The sequence below is a fragment of the Vanessa cardui genome, chromosome 18 (assembly GCF_905220365.1).
Source record: "Vanessa cardui chromosome 18, ilVanCard2.1, whole genome shotgun sequence".
In the NCBI taxonomy this organism is placed as follows: Eukaryota; Metazoa; Arthropoda; class Insecta; order Lepidoptera; family Nymphalidae; genus Vanessa; species Vanessa cardui.
The window spans coordinates 134,347-150,612 of record NC_061140.1 but is presented as its reverse complement, the minus strand read 5'-3'; the positions used below and the strand labels follow the sequence as shown (position 1 = coordinate 150,612).

Genomic DNA, 16,266 nt, shown 5'->3' with positions numbered 1-16,266 from the left:
GGTTTAATGCTTAGTGTAACTTCATTTTTGTATAGTAAAGTAAAGTAAAGTAACAGCCTATAAATGTCTGCTGCTGAGATAAGGCCTCCTCTTACATTAAGGAGAGGGTTTGGTTGGAGAGAGTTGGTCTGTTGAAATTCCACCATGCTGTTTCAATGCGGGTAGGTGGAAATTTTGGTATAAATTTTGCTGAATTATGAGGATGATGATGAAAATGGGCCAACCATTAGGGATCCTAATATACACTGTGATGTAATCGTTTATGTTGAGTCTTATTCTACCCATGTCAAGCCGAGTCTGCTAGTAAGACAATAAACCAATTTTCATAATAAAACTTGCTATGCTGACGCTACTTCTTTGTCGTATGACAAAAACATTTCTGTAAATACTCTTTAACTAAATCTATAAACAGATATTATAGGCATGTTTGAATATCTAAGTAACATTGTATAAAACCCAACTCATCTCTTAATCTCTGTTTATTAAAAACCTTTTAAATAATGGACCCACTCGAGATAAGTCGACGAAGTTTTTTATTCGAAAATTTCTTTAAATAAAGCGAGGCATATTAAACTTTCCCCTCGGACATATTTCACAGGGAATAAAAACGTCTATTCTCCATTTTTCGAGAGTTACCGTCTAAAGGGTCCCGATATCCCTAATCCTTGTTTAAAAGAAAAGTAATTTATCGTAAAGCTCAGCGAAGTCGGGCACTGGGCACCGCGCGGGGTGATGCTGTCCTGATTTCTGTGACGTGACGAAGCGATCTCGTGTAAATCTCTCCTGCACGTAAAGTGAGCTCTATCCTTGAGGATTTACAGCTGGCCTGAAAATTATAAGCTCTTGCTTATTTAAACATTCGCGCTTTTGGACTTTGCACTGAAGTCGATCTAAGCGATCATTTAGGTAAAGTTAAAACACTTCCAATCGATCGTGACTAGTGTATACATTACACTATATTTAGATATAAAAAAATATAATTTTCTTATTTATTTAAAATTAAAAGAAATTATTAAATTTAAAAATGTAATTACGTTGAAGTATTCCATGATATTATTCGTTAATAGGTGAAATAAAAGTCGACAAATATATATTGGTGTAAATTATTCGCACGTCGCAGTTTATACCAATATTCGTCTATTAACATTTTTAACATTCGATCACAGAACTTCAGAAACGTTTAGCGAGCTTTAAGTCAATATTTTCACAATACTTATTGAAGCTTGGAACAGCATTTGATTTGTTATTTTTTAGCCCAACGCACAAACGATACCGTTTTAAAAATTAGCTCTCGGGCACTCTGTGTTGTTATTTTAGCTTTCGACGATTGGAAAATCGAAATATGTTTTTGTAATTGGAAACATTTGGTCGTTTGTTAATACATACAGACATCAGTCGAATCGTATCATTGATGAACTATTTTACGTAATAATCAAGAAACTAGAAATTGATAACTTTAAATCAAATTAACTTGAGAAGTTGAATATGTAACACGTTTCATATAAAAGGAGCCAGCGAGAATGTGTCGGTACGGAATCGTTAAAGTTATCGCTTGTATATTGCCACAGCGACGATACGCAGCATATTCTCCAAAGTCGTAAAACATCAGATATAGTCGGGGCGCGGCGCGTGGCGCTGAGCGATGCGAGCCGAGCGCGGGTCATCAATCCTGGCTGAGTAGAATGTAACTTTATATTGCAACATGCGTAGCGCGTAGTGTACGCACAGGCGCGCCTCGCCTCACAGGCCTCAGCCCGCCCGAGGCGAGGCGGCCTCGTATCGGAGCGGTTGTGGCCCGACACGGTGCCTTACGATACAGTAAATAATTAAAACTAACAAAGACACAATTGGATTAATTAGATAACAACACACTGAAAGGCAATCGTTTTTATATAAATACTCTGCAACTTTGCCTGTTAATAAGGCCTTTGCCTGTTATTCGTATATTTTTATTTTTATTTCACTTTTATTATGATCGTGTTATTTTGAAACAGGAGCGTCATGTCCTAAATTTGATTTACAGGTTGGATTGGTAAAAAGTTTACATGTGTCAAAAAATATATCATTAATAAATGAGGCTTACAATAATATACGTACACAGACACACAATACTATAATGATAAATTATAAAAACGTAATTTTGGCTTCCCTTGATTTATAGATCAGATATTAACGGACTTAGTCCATAGTAAAATATTATTTTTTTAAATTATCGTTTAAATTCCGACTCTCCTAAGTGCCGATTCATCAAATCAAAACCGCAGAAAGAAGTATATTTCGGTTTCGAGTTTGTGAAATGTAACATAAGTGGAAAGTTTCATTGTGAATTATTTGTAGGAAAATATAATGGAATTTGATCTTCTCTTTCTCTGGTTTACGCCTACGTTCGTTTATGTTAACGTTAAAAAAATATTAGATATTAAAATTGAATTTATTCTCCCTCCCTTTCTGAGAGGGGGAGAGAGCTTCCCCTCTCTTTCTTAGGTTTACACCTACGTTATTTATGTTAACGTAAAAAAAAACAGAACCTATATAAAATATGTACCTGTGAAATATATTTTTAATATATCATGTATTGTCAGATTGTAATATATATAATACATATATTTTATACATATTAATGAACAGCGTAGTAGGCTTCCTGGCCACAAAGAGCATAACGGCGGGTTCCGTTTACGAGTACGGAGCTACGGGGACGCAGACAAGCAGATAAACGGCCGTGAAAGCTTAACGGGTGCCGTCTGTTAACTTTAATTGACAATCATACTTTGTGTTTTAAACGAGATAAGCAATTAAAGATTAATGCGACGATAACGCGTATTATGAAAGCCGAGAGCTGATACTCATCGGATGTGTCACTCAACTGCGCTACACTGACAGGCGCAATCTCTCGAAGCTCACATGTCTGCGCCCAAATTTATATTCCGTCGTCCCACAAGAACTATTACAAAGACATATGACCAAGCATATTCCATTAGTTAAGTTTACGACATTTAATATTTACACTTTAGGAACCTTTACTTAGAATACAGACATACACGCAAATAAAGAGTTTCAAAAAGACCAAGGATACCGCAAAAGAGAAGAATCCGACATGCTCACAGATCATTTGACACAAGGAGACAGCATTGATACTGCCTTACTTATAAAATATGTGGCTAAAAGATACAACTAAACAACAGCGAATAAATTCGTATAATATGACATTACAGCCTAAGAATCCAGCACTCCAACTAAATTAAAGTCAAATGAAACATGAAAGAAAGAAAAACTAAACCTAAAAATTTTGACTATGCAACTGTTTTATCATAGAAACTTTAGGCCCGACAAACTACCTAACTCCAGCATCCAATTGGAAAATACACCAAAGGCACGGACTACACGTCTCAGATTTTAAGAGATAAAGGAGAACATATGAGCTAAAGACAGTGCATCTGCTAGTGTACTCGTCCACTATAATATCCCTTATGTATGTAGTTGGCTGGAGAGTGGTTGGACAAAGTGTCAGGGCGACATCATCATCATTAGTAAGTAAATATACAATCAGTCAATGACATAAACACGTTTATAGTATCAAGATGTCATGTCGTTAAGGCAACAGCCTGGAGCCTTTCGCACGAGCCTGCGTATTCTAACACATTGTTCACAGGTCTATAACTGTTGTTTTAATCAACTCGATATAAATTCATTAGTGTTATTTCTGTAACCGAGTGACTGGTAACAAATGTAATAGAACTTTCTTCGTCAATTTCAATGAGTTGACTGTTACTGAGTTTTAACTGAGATAATTAAAATTACGAACAAAAAGTTAATCCTCTATCTTATTTCTCCTTTAGAATCATTAAACCTCTATAATTAGCAAATATCGATCATACATGACATTTAACAGAATTTACAAAGAAACATCCTTCAATATAATCAATAGTTTATCACGAAGCAAAGACTACTTGCATTTTATTTTCCAAACAACGCTCCGAAAGGCTCCCGTTGCGGAGAGAACAGATAAAAGCTTTTAAACTTCGATAAAGGAGTGTCCCGCTGTAGGTTTATCTCGGGCGCGGCGGCTGCACGCTTCGCAACTCACAGATAATACGGGCAATGCATTATTTATCATTGAATGGTGACAATTGTAGGTTATCCAGTACTAATATTGTTGTGAAAACGTATTTCTTGAGACTTGGCTTGTTTAGAATATCTGAGTAAAACTTGAAGCAACTGCATGTACATGTCCAACTGCGAGATAAAAGCCGCATCTTCTATTGATGATAAGATCACTGCAACTCCAATTGCAGATATTCAAAATCAAAATCAAAATAAACTTTATTCAAGTAGGCTTTTATAAGCACTTTTGAATCGTCATTTTACAATTAAGTGAAGCTACCACCGGTTCGGAAAGTAGATTCTACCGAGAAGAACCGGCAAGAAACTCAGTAGTTACTCTTTTTTAACATTTAAAAAATACAACGTCATGTTAATTAAATACAATTATTTCAATTAATGTATCCTGCTTGGAAGTCAACAGGTATTAGTAAGCGAAATTCTGACAATTATTAGATTCATAATTGTCAGAATTTCGCTTGACTTGATTTGAAGATTTCTTTACGATATTTCCTTCATAGCCGAGAACGCAGAATCATGATTTCGAATATAGCACATAAAAACTGAGTAAGTGCTGCTTGCCTGCGTATGAGGCCGCAGTCTTTGTGTATCGTAAATTAAACATTTATTTCAGTTTAATAAGAAAGGAAAGAATCAAAAATATGCATAAAATTAACTGACAACATTGTATACAACTTTCAACATAAAAGTTGGTCAAATTTAAGAGAATTTGTGTAAGAAATAGTGATACAACGAAAGGGACAATTATTTATATTAAGATAATTAATAACCAATAACTACAGCCGATTATCACTCATACAGTACCTACTACCTATTAGTCAATTGACATTCAAAATATATTATTGATTACTATGACTTAGTATTGTTTAACCAGAAAAACGTTCGCAACTACGACTGTTGAAAAAACTAACACACACGTCAACAATTATTTCAAATCAATTCATGCATTGAATTTATCGTTTCCGTGTCTCTTGTAATCTATTTTAAGAATTGAGAATTATTTTTTAGTGCGTTATAACTTCTAAACGGGAAGATAACTTTATCAGGAAGCGGTGCAGTTGTTTTTAAAATAAACCATATTATCCGTATAATATTTATGTTAATAGGATCACAGCCGGGTCGATACAGACGATACTAAAACTCAGTGCTAGATAAACACTGAATCTAATAGTGCTCCTCGGATAAAACTGCATTTAACAAGATTAAACTATATTGACTTGCAAATGCTACTGATAAGAAGGACCGGTATCGACTATCGTATTATATTACAAACATTACATAATATACCGGCCGTGACTAAGCTTTGGTAATGTATTATTGAAACAAACATTTACTATCATACCATTCCTGCGAGAGATTAATAACTGAGTTTCTTTCCGGGTCTTCTCGGGCGAATTCGAACCGGTGCAGTGGTAGCTTCACATTTAATATTGTCTTGATTTGTTTAGTTTTTTTGAATTAATTATTTTTCATATTTTGATTTCAAATATCAGTCAACCTTTTTTCAAGGTGCCAGTATTGGTAGAAAACCTCTGTTATCTGTGGTTTATTTAAGTACTATCGTATAATCAATAGACCACAGATAAAATTATTGAAATTGTTTTGTATTACTGTTTACAATTGAGTTATCTATATTTTCAAATGAAATAAGTATATATCGAATAATAAATGTATATGTTAAATATTCTTACCTGACTGTATACGTAGCCTTTGATAAATATAATCTTATAAAAGATTCATTAAAAAGTATTATAACATGTTCTAATTTATAATACACGCCAGTTTCACGATAAGTCGTATCAAATAAAATATAAACTGAAGAAATCTCAGTTCGACTCACGTCTATTCAAAGCAAGGGTAATAAAACGAAGTCACTTTCCTCGTATAAATCCTCTTTTTGCGGGCGAGCTCATAACGTAGACTATTCGCGATTTATAGCGCAGTAAGCTGTGACCCCCACTACGACGCGTCACCGGACACTTTATGGTTATACTTTTGTTTTCATATTTAATATCTTTCAACTTTGCCTCTTGATACATTTAAAACTTGTTTATCTTAAAAAATATAATTTTAGAAAAATACAAGATTATATAAATGATAAATAACCGTTAAAACACTATTCATTGAATTCCTTGAAAGACATTTTAATCTATTCATTTCTCTTCCCGCCGCCTCACATTGAGTCGGAACCTTGATTGGAGGTACTCAGGGTCCAAGTTTATTTAGTTTTTTTTTTTTATTTATACTAACTAATGTATAGAGAATATGCGAATCAATAGTAGTTCTATTCATTTTCTACCTAAACTAAGCTGTTTGTTTGTAGAGAAAATAGTAATCTTTTTTTGTATGAAATGCGTTAACAATACTGAATTGTAATGAAGTCTTGTCAAAACCCGTCCTTTTTATCTTAATCTTAGTCTAGTCTATTGTAATACGTAATAATCAAATGCATATATTTGCAACGAGCCTGGTGCCAGCTCTTCTTGGAAGCGATTTCATTCCAAACCAATGCCTTACGTGCTTACTACTTTGATATTTGTATGTCTTATTGAAACATATATTTCTTAAGAATAAGAGCATCTTTATGAATTACTAATACTCCTCATACATTTTGGTGTTGGTGTTGATTTTCTATGCATTTGTGAATTTTGGAAGTTTGTTCCACATATTATTATTAAACTGCTATTCGCTATTCGTTCGCTAAAATCAAGTGTAACTGTAGTGAAAACAGGCTGACATAAATATATTTTTCACAATGATTTCGCCTCCGCCTCAAACACGGCCGGATGGCACGGCGTCGCATAATAAAGAATAAAACTGTCAAATACGTTTAGTTTAAATAACGTCATCCCTTAAACAATTGCTTTCAGAACTTCGCACCAAAACATCCCCTAAATACATGGAAGAATGGCTTATATTCGCTTAAAATTGAGGTAATTTCTGGATCGTATGGTAACTGCCATTGTCGAGGGTGAAATGTGTGAATTCAGAATAAGCGTTGGGGGGAGTTCATGATCCTTGCAGTAAGCACAAATCTTAAGTACTGCTTGATATATTTTCCTTATGGGATTTTGAAAAGCTTAAGAGATATGGCGGTTTTATTGTTCGCTGTCCCTTTGGTTCTAGTTCTAGAGTGGTGCTTGAGTCACTTTAAAAATGGGTCATGTATTAAATATTGACACAGCCCACACTAATATTATTAATAGGTAAGTGTGTTTGTCCTTCGAGAAATAAGAAAAGGGATATTATTGTACCGACATTTCTATAAAGTGTGAAAACAAAGCCACGTTAAAACCAAATTAAATATGATGACTTTAATGAATATTATAATTTATTTGCATTAATTCTTTAAGTACAACATTAGTTTTATGGCGCTCAAATCAACGTATTCTACTTTTGTTAATCTTAAAGTATCTTTATTCCATCTACAAAAGGTAAATACTAAAAACATGAAGTTTAAAGATAAAATATATAAGTTAATCCAACTTTTGGTCCGTTTCTATCGAAACTTGAGTTCTTACTCAATAACTGTTTAGTTTAATCTATTTAATGTTGTCTCAAAGAGAAAATATCGATGTATTGACATTACTTTTTAATGTTTATCAATGCCGTATTACCCAGTAGTCGTTAGGTATATTTTTGTAGTCACTCGTCCGATTGCTTATCAGCAGTAACACCTGTCCCACCGCAGCCTCCGTCACCGCAGTCCGTCCGGCTGTGGTTTCAACGTATTTCCTCCAACATTAATACCTTTTCAATTATTCCTTTCCATCGAATACTATCTCGAAATTCTTTCCCATCGATTCCAAAAACAGCAAAACGTTCCACACGATTTTAATCCTTAACAATGAGTCGTAAAGGTTATAATGGATTCAACGCGTCGTGAATCGACTGTGAGTGTTACGTGGTCGGCCGGTCTGTGGTTAGAGATTCAATTCGAAGCCCCTGGCCAAATGGTAAGTGCACGTACGAGCTACGAACGTTCAGCGAAGCTCACCATTTGAGTCGTCGGATAAGTCATAGTGTAATGGGAAAATTATGGTGCGGGAGATACTTTGCTTAAGTTCCTAAATTATATTATTACACTAGTGTTGTTTTATCTGAAGTACTCATAAACACGTACATATACATATATCGCAATATCGCGAACTCGTATTGTACTCATGTCAGGGTGGTAGGCGTCGCTATATAAATAGTGTGTTTTTAGTAAACGACTTTGTTATGTTAAATATTTTATGAACGTTATACAAATAGCAAAGTAATTTATCAACGAGTGATATGTAAGCCATCTAGTAAAAAATTACAAATAGATCTTAAGTCTATATTCTTAAGATTAGAAGTTAAAATTACATCACTTTTTATTTATATGTAATAAAAATAAATGAAACCAAAAATAGGGCAGAATACTTTAAAAACTAAAAATAATTTGAAGCTTTTTTCAACGTTAATTCTCTTCGTGACAATACAATAATTGATTTTTAAATCAACGAGCGATGGAGTTGACAGTGTAATTGTTTAATGTAGTAGTCATACTCACTGCCATATATAGAACTGACAAATCGTATTTTCATCATTAATTTAGTTCTGTAATGTACTAAGTGCCTTGTAGTTTAATAGATTAGATATTTTTCTAAGTGGTAGTGCCACGCTGTATACCTTCGGGTTACAGCCGAATGGGCCGGCACACCCGGGGAAGTACCACTCTCTCACTTAAAATCGGCGTAAAGTGGTGGCTATGCTACCGCGTTTCGCCCGGTAAGTGAGAGTTCCGGAGGCCCAATCCCCCTCCCCCCCAAAACTTGATGGATGTGCAGAATATGGTTAAATTACCCCAGGAGGGTACCACCAGCGACAGCGGTGGAGAATCCCTCTCTGGGCATCCATGCTCAGGACATACACCACCTGAGCAGGGATGCCCAGGCTGCCCTGTGAATTCTGGGAGGGGCAATTTTGCGCTCGCCACTGTTCGAGGCAAGCGGAGCAGGCATCATAAGGCAACCCCTACCACCCTCGCTGTGGACTTCTGCAACATAAGGGGACTCAACTCTAACCTCAACGCCGTTCACTACCATCTGGAAACGGCGAAGCCGGCCTTGTTCTTTCTAACCGAGACCCAGATATCTTCTCCTGCCGATACGACTTTTCTTTCGTACCCTGGGTACAAATTGGAACATTCCTTTGTGCCACGAGCTGGGGTATGCGTTTACGTCAGAGATGATATCTGTTCTCGACGCCTCGGCAGCCTTGAAGGACAGGACCTATCGATTATCTGGCTGCGTGTAGACTGCGATGACCATCCGCGAATCTATGCGTGCCTTTATAGGTCCCATAGCGGTAATGCCGAAACCGACCGACTGGTTGAGCACGTCCAATTGGCTACAGATTCCGTGCTGCAGCAGATTCCATCCGCAGAGATCATTATTCTGGGCGACTTTAATGCCCATCACGCTGAATGGCTCGGCTCACGCACCACCGATCATGCGGGTAGATCTGTTCTGGACTTCGCTCTAGCATATGATCTGACACAACTGGTCAACTCGCCAACGCGAATACCGGACGTGGAGGATCATACACCTTCCCTGTTGGACCTTCTGCTGACTTCGCATCCGGATGGCTATCAGGTTACCGTCGATCCCCCTCTGGGCTCGTCGGACCACTGTCTCGTCCGGAGTACAGTACCGGTTATGCGGTACTCAAGGCCTCGCTTTGTTGGGTGCCGCCGAGTATGGCACTACAAGTCAGCAGATTGGGATGGGATGCGGTCTTTTTTTGCATCTTACCCATGGGGACAGATTTGTTTCTCGCCGGATGATCCGAACGCTGCTGCTGACTCTGTTGCCGATGTGGTGCTTCAGGGTATGGAACTATTCATTCCTTACTCTGCAGTACCCATCGGTGGCAAGTCCCAGCCTTGGTTTGGTCGCTTCTGCAAAACGGCATCACGCCGAAAGTGGGAACGCTATCAAACCTGGGCTAATGCATCTGCGTCTCGTGATGTAAATACCAGCGCATTCAAAAAAGAATATAACTCTGCCTCTAGGTCCCTCAAAAACGTGATTGCTAGGGCGAAGACGGAGTACATTGGCAGAATTGGCGAGAGACTGGTGCGCCTCCCTTCAGGAACACGTGCGTTCTGGTCTCTCGCTAAGGCTGTCTTAGGGGATTTCTGTCAGCCTTCGTTTCCATCTCTGCACAGGGACGGTGAGTCATTGGCCCACACCGCGAAAGAGAAAGCTGATCTTTTAGGCTCTCTCTTCGCGTCGAACTCGACTCTGGATGACCAAGGAAAGTCTCCACCGACAATTCCGCGGTGTGATACCACGATGCCGGAGGTTAAATTCCGGCAAAGTGCAGTTCGCAAAGCACTTCTTTCCTTGGATATTCATAAGTCGAGTGGACCTGATGGCATCCCTCCAATCGTGCTACGGACATGTGCTCCCGAGTTGGCACCGGTCTTAACGCGTCTTTTCCGGCAATCCTACACATTAGACGTCGTCCCGAACTCCTGGAAGACAGCTTTGGTGCACCCGATCCCTAAAAAAGGCAACCGCTCAGATCCGTCCAATTATAGACCTATAGCCATCACCTCCTTGCTCTCCAAGGTAATGGAGTCCCTTATTAACTGCCAGCTCCTGCGGTACCTAGAGGAGAATCAGCTGATTAGTGACCGCCAGTACGGTTTCCGTCGGGGTCGCTCAGCCGGTGATCTTCTAGTTTACCTTACTCACAGGTGGGCTGAAGCAGTTGAGAGCAAGGGGGAGGCATTAGCAGCCAGCTTGGACATAGCGAAGGCCTTCGATCGTGTATGGCACAAAGCGCTTCTTTCGAAGCTTCCTTTCTATGGGCTTCCCGGGAAATTATGCAATTGGATTACCAGCTTTTTGGCAGATCGGAGCATCAAGGTCGTTGTCGACGGTGCATGCTCTGACTTAAAATTCGTCAATGCTGGTGTTCCACAAGGCTGCGTTCTATCACCCACTCTGTTTCTTCTGCATATCAATGATTTGTTGCAAATCGGGAACATTCATTGCTATGCAGACGACAGTACCGTTGACACCTTATACACCGGCCGCGCTAATATTTCTCGGGAAAACGTCGAAGAGAACCGGATCAAACTTGTGTCTGAAATCGAATCTTCGTTAAACGAAGTCTCGAATTGGGGCCGACTAAATCTAGTCCATTTCAACCCCAAAAAGACGCAAGTTTGCGCGTTAACCGCTAAAAAAACACCATTTGTCGTATCTCCACAATTTGAGAACATTCCGATAGCCGCTACAGGTAGTATCGGAATACTTGGCGTTGATATTTCGAGCCTCGTTCAGTTCCGCGGTCAATTGGAAGGCAAAGCCAAATTGGCTTCAAAAAAGCTGGGTGTGCTCAGCAAAGCGAGACAGTATTTCACGTCGGCCCATCGCCTAAAACTTTACAAGGCGCAAATTCGGCCTCACATGGAGTACTGCTCTCACCTCTGGGCGGGTGCTCCCCAGTACCAACTCCTTCCATTTGAACGCATTCAACGTAGAGCGGCCCGAGTTATCGACGATCAAGCCCTTTCCGATCTCCTTGATCCTTTGGCTTTGCGTAGAGATGTTGGATCACTCTGCATCTTCTACCGAATTTTTCACGGGGAATGTTCCGAGGAATTGTTCGGATTAATCCCGGCTGCTGAATTTCACCTTCGGACATCTCGCCAAAATTCTAAGTTTCACCCGCACCACCTTGATGTCCGAAAATCCACAACAGCACGATTTCTCAGACATTTTCTGCCTCGCACAACTACTTTGTGGAACCAGCTTTCGCCGGCGGTTTTTCCGAACCGATACGACATGGGAACCTTCAAGAAAAGAGCGTACTCCTTTCTTAAAGGCCGGCAACGCACCTGCAAGCCCCCTGGTGTTGCAGATGTCCATGGGCGGTGGCAGTCACTTTCCATCAGATGAGCCTCCTGCTCGTTTGCCACCTATGCCATAAAAAAAAAAAAAAAAAAAGATTATAATATAAGACCGATAAATTACAAATATTTAACATTAAACTCATTGATGTTTTTCACTGCTGTGACACCACTCATGTCAGGTTGACCTTTACGGTTGAGTTAAGTATGTATATAGAAAGATAATTGTGTATACAAAGATTATCTATTAGATTATAATAAAGGTCTCATTTCCGAAACGCTGCGCTGGTCATCGTCGGATATATTCCATCTGCTTGTTGTGCTGTATCACGTCATCGGCTGACAACGACCAACGACCAATACCAAAGCCAACTTTGTTAATCTGGACCAGCGTTTCACGAGGGAGTGAACATGGGTACTTGCAGTGCTGTTCCGATGAAAACCCGCAACCCTCGGTGATGAGTTGACTGAGTGAACTTAGACAGTGAGGAACAACAGCAAGGACTACAACTTTCAATAGAATATATTCGAGTATTATACGGAGCGCCGAAATCACTTCGACAGACTGGCTCCCTGTATTGCGGTCGCATAATTCTCCTCACCGCGTCGTCCCGCGCTCCACAATGCTCTGTAACCCGACACCGCATACCTGCCACGACCACTTGCGAGCGTCGGATGGTACGCTCTGAGGACCCGTATCGCTGTCACGTGTAGTGTATTATCTATAATTTATCTCAATTGAGCATCGCTCGTACAATGCAGTCTGCGGTATGCGGATTTATTATTTTTGGTAAGTTGGCTATTCATGAAGGCATTTTTATTTATTTAAATTAAATGTGTAAGGAAATTCGAGCGTATGAGTGAACCCGACATTTTAAGTAACTTACGTAAGTTACTAAATATTTAACTGGATTTCAAAGATAAATTCTAAGTACACATAAAAATGGTTATCATTTATCAATCATTTAATTAATGATTAAATATTTAAATGCTGATAGTATAGTTGAAATGTATAAAATTACAGTTACATTGCGCCTTATGAAAATTTTCAGCTAAAGTAAAAAAATCCCGATATTAATATGTATAAAAAATTCAAAAAGAAGAGAAGTTCGAGCTTATCGCCTCTTTTGTTACGAGCTGTGTTCATTTCAATCAACAATAAACATTACATTGAGCCTTATAACGCATCCATCCAAATCAAAACATTTATATAACAAAGTAATAAGACGTACCTCCTTTGTACTGCCATCATTATACTTATTACAAGCTGAGAAGTATAGATGATAAAGTTAGATTAGTCAAAGGTCACTCGTAAGATGGAGTCGTTCCAGTGACGTCACAATTAAGTTGTTCATCAATACTATCATCGGCCCGCACTCTGACCGAGCCCGCGACCGGCCATTATACTCGCGACTACACGCACCATTCCACATCTCAGTACCGGACAGGCCATTCCTAATCCCTCTTAAACTAAACTAGGTCTGTCTCATTCAGAAATAGGAAGAATTCATTTAAAAAAAATTCGAAATTCATACAATCTATATTAAGATTTTAAATAAATAATAACTGTAATAATAAAAATTTATTATTACAGTTATTAGTTACGGGATATTTACCATGTTTTTTATTTTTATTTGTTGGAGCTCGATATTTCGACATTATGTACGAATGTCTTGTTCACGAGACTGAAGTTTGCGGGTAAATGTCGATAATGTTAGAAGTTTCCATATCGGACTAACTCCTTTCTCGTATGTTTGCTGCGTAAACACTGGTCACCACTGCTATTGGTGTCACTAGATATGTCGAAATATCGAGCTCCACCAAATAAAAATAAAAAACCAGGTAAATATCCCGTAATCAACAACTATTAACAATTTACATTATCTATATTAATATTATAAATGTGAAAATAACTATGTCTGTCACGACAGCGAGAGCGCTGTTTCACTACCAAACCGCTGAACCGATTTTGATGAAATTTGGTATGAAGTAAACTTGAACTCCAAGAAAGGAAGGAACATACGCTACTCTTTTTACCTGACGCAACCCTAAAACGCGAGCGAACCCGCGGGCGACTAATAGTTAACAATATCGAAGGAAGCAAAACAACCTTATATTAAACAAGCCGAAAATTATTTCATCGAGATTGCGTGGATACCCGATGCACACCTATTCCTGATAAAGTACAATTATGATCTTTATTACTTTAAACACAGAGTCCAAATCACAAAATTACATCTCTCTCGTTTGACCTTTGTCGATACGTCTCATTTTATTTTAAAATATTAATATTATAAACTCAGCTATGCCATATAAAAACGATAAACTTAAAAAATATTTTGGAATTAGCGACGCTTGTCGACTGTTTTATTTGTATAACCGACTTCGAAAAGTTTCGGATAGTCTTAATTCGGCTGGATTTTTTATATATTCGTCACCTTGGAATTTCGTTGTTCATTATCCAATTTGGTTTTTTTATTAATATTGTTTTGTTTGAGAGGTTATCACGTTTAGTTCAATTTAAATTAGAGGAATGAAACGGGGTTCCCCTGAGAGTGAAAACGTACGGGTTGATTTTTTTACGCGCACAGTCGTTATTTGAAGTGTTCTTTTATATATTGTATTTTAAGTAAAGTAAAAAAGTACAGCCTGTAAATTTGCCACTGCTGGGCTAAGGCCTCTTCTCCCATTAAGGGGAGGGTTTGGAACATATTCCACCAAGCGGTTCCAATGCGGGTTGGTGGAATGCACATGTGGCAGAATTTCAATGAATTTAGACACATGCAGGTTTCCTCACGATGTTTTCCTTCACCACTGAGTACGAGATAAATTTTAAACACAAATTAAGCACATATATATAGTGGAGCTTGCCTGGGTTTGAACCCGCAATCATCGGTTAAGATGCACGCGTTCTAACCACTGGGCCATCTCAGTTTTTTTTTATTTATTTTATTTTAAGTAATCCCTTGTTTAAATAAATCATAGCAAGTATCAAAATACTAATAATAGTTTCCAGTCTCAACTGGGCTTCTCTGATACAAGGAATGATTCATATTTTAGTAGGTACCACGGACAGTGGTGACCACTCACCATCAGACTCATTTACCTCTGAGACATTCGTATGTATCCGAACTTGAATATGCTCGTCGGTTGAGAATATTTTCCCCTGAGTCATCTCATCTATATTTATAATATGTATTTTTAAATTAATTTTATTTTAATGGATAAGCGATCAATTATTGTTAAAATTATTTAATGAATGTAAACAGATTCTACATTATGATAGTAATGATTGATCGCGATCTTATACAAGATATTAAGATTATTCGCAAATTTAAACGAGTTCTCAAACAACTTCGTATCTTTTACAAGCGGACGGTAATTCTTAAACAATATTAATATTATTTTAACACGAAAACAAGAGGTCAATCCAATTAAAACATATAACGTGTGGTCTACTGGTTATTTCTTTAGCATATTGTATATTGTACACAATTACAAGAACAAAAAACTAGAGGAGTGTCTTCGCCGTTTATTCTCAATAGTATTTTACGTTGAAAGATTTCTTCACTGTATAAGACCGTGACGACCACCGTTGTCGTGTAGTGTGTACACCGATTATCATAGGTACGCTACTACGAGTTCCCGGGTTCGATTCCCGGCCGAATCGATGTCGAAAATGTTCATAAGTTTCCTGTATTATCTTAAGTCTTTGTGTTTGTGTTGTACTTTAGCTGGGATCTTGATTGGTTGGGATCAGAGTAATGTATGTGATGTTGTCCAATATTTATAAAAAAAACACCAATAAACTCACCTATCATGCTGCAGGACCTCGGCTCGGACCCAGGGCACGGCGCCCCACTCGTCTTCATCGGGCTTCGGTTTGAGCAGCCCGGACAGCCACGTGTACGACTTACTGCGCTTCATCTCAACACGCCGGACATCACTTCACTGAACGACCACGAGCGACACCAAATACCATTTAGCGATCACACTCTCTGGTCACAGAATGTCCTACGGAGTCGCTATGACTTTGAGATCCACATCGCGTGACTTAACTTCACCAAAGGATACAATACTGCCTACGTATGAGACGGGTTTTAATTACACCGGACCACTCGCGATTATTTAAATGTATTTAACACTTTGTATATTTTATGTTCACTAATGGCACTTAATAAACTGGTTATATTCACTGCAGCGAGCACTGTGTCACTGTCGGTGGGAATTTTATTGACATAAATCAATATTTATTT

The 16,266-nt window shown here is 38.3% G+C and overlaps 1 protein-coding gene across 1 annotated transcript in view; it reads right to left on the bottom strand.

Annotated features, from left to right (window-relative positions):
- Nucleotides 1–15,939, bottom strand: part of LOC124537230 (protein prickle-like) — a 321,460-nt gene extending 305,521 nt beyond the window's left edge. The window contains exon 1 of the mRNA XM_047114002.1: nucleotides 15,825–15,939. Within this exon, the coding sequence (XP_046969958.1) occupies nucleotides 15,825–15,937 (113 nt within the window). The 5' untranslated portion in view covers nucleotides 15,938–15,939. The remainder of the gene's footprint in view (nucleotides 1–15,824) is intronic.
- Between the last annotated feature and the right edge of the window lie 327 nt (nucleotides 15,940–16,266).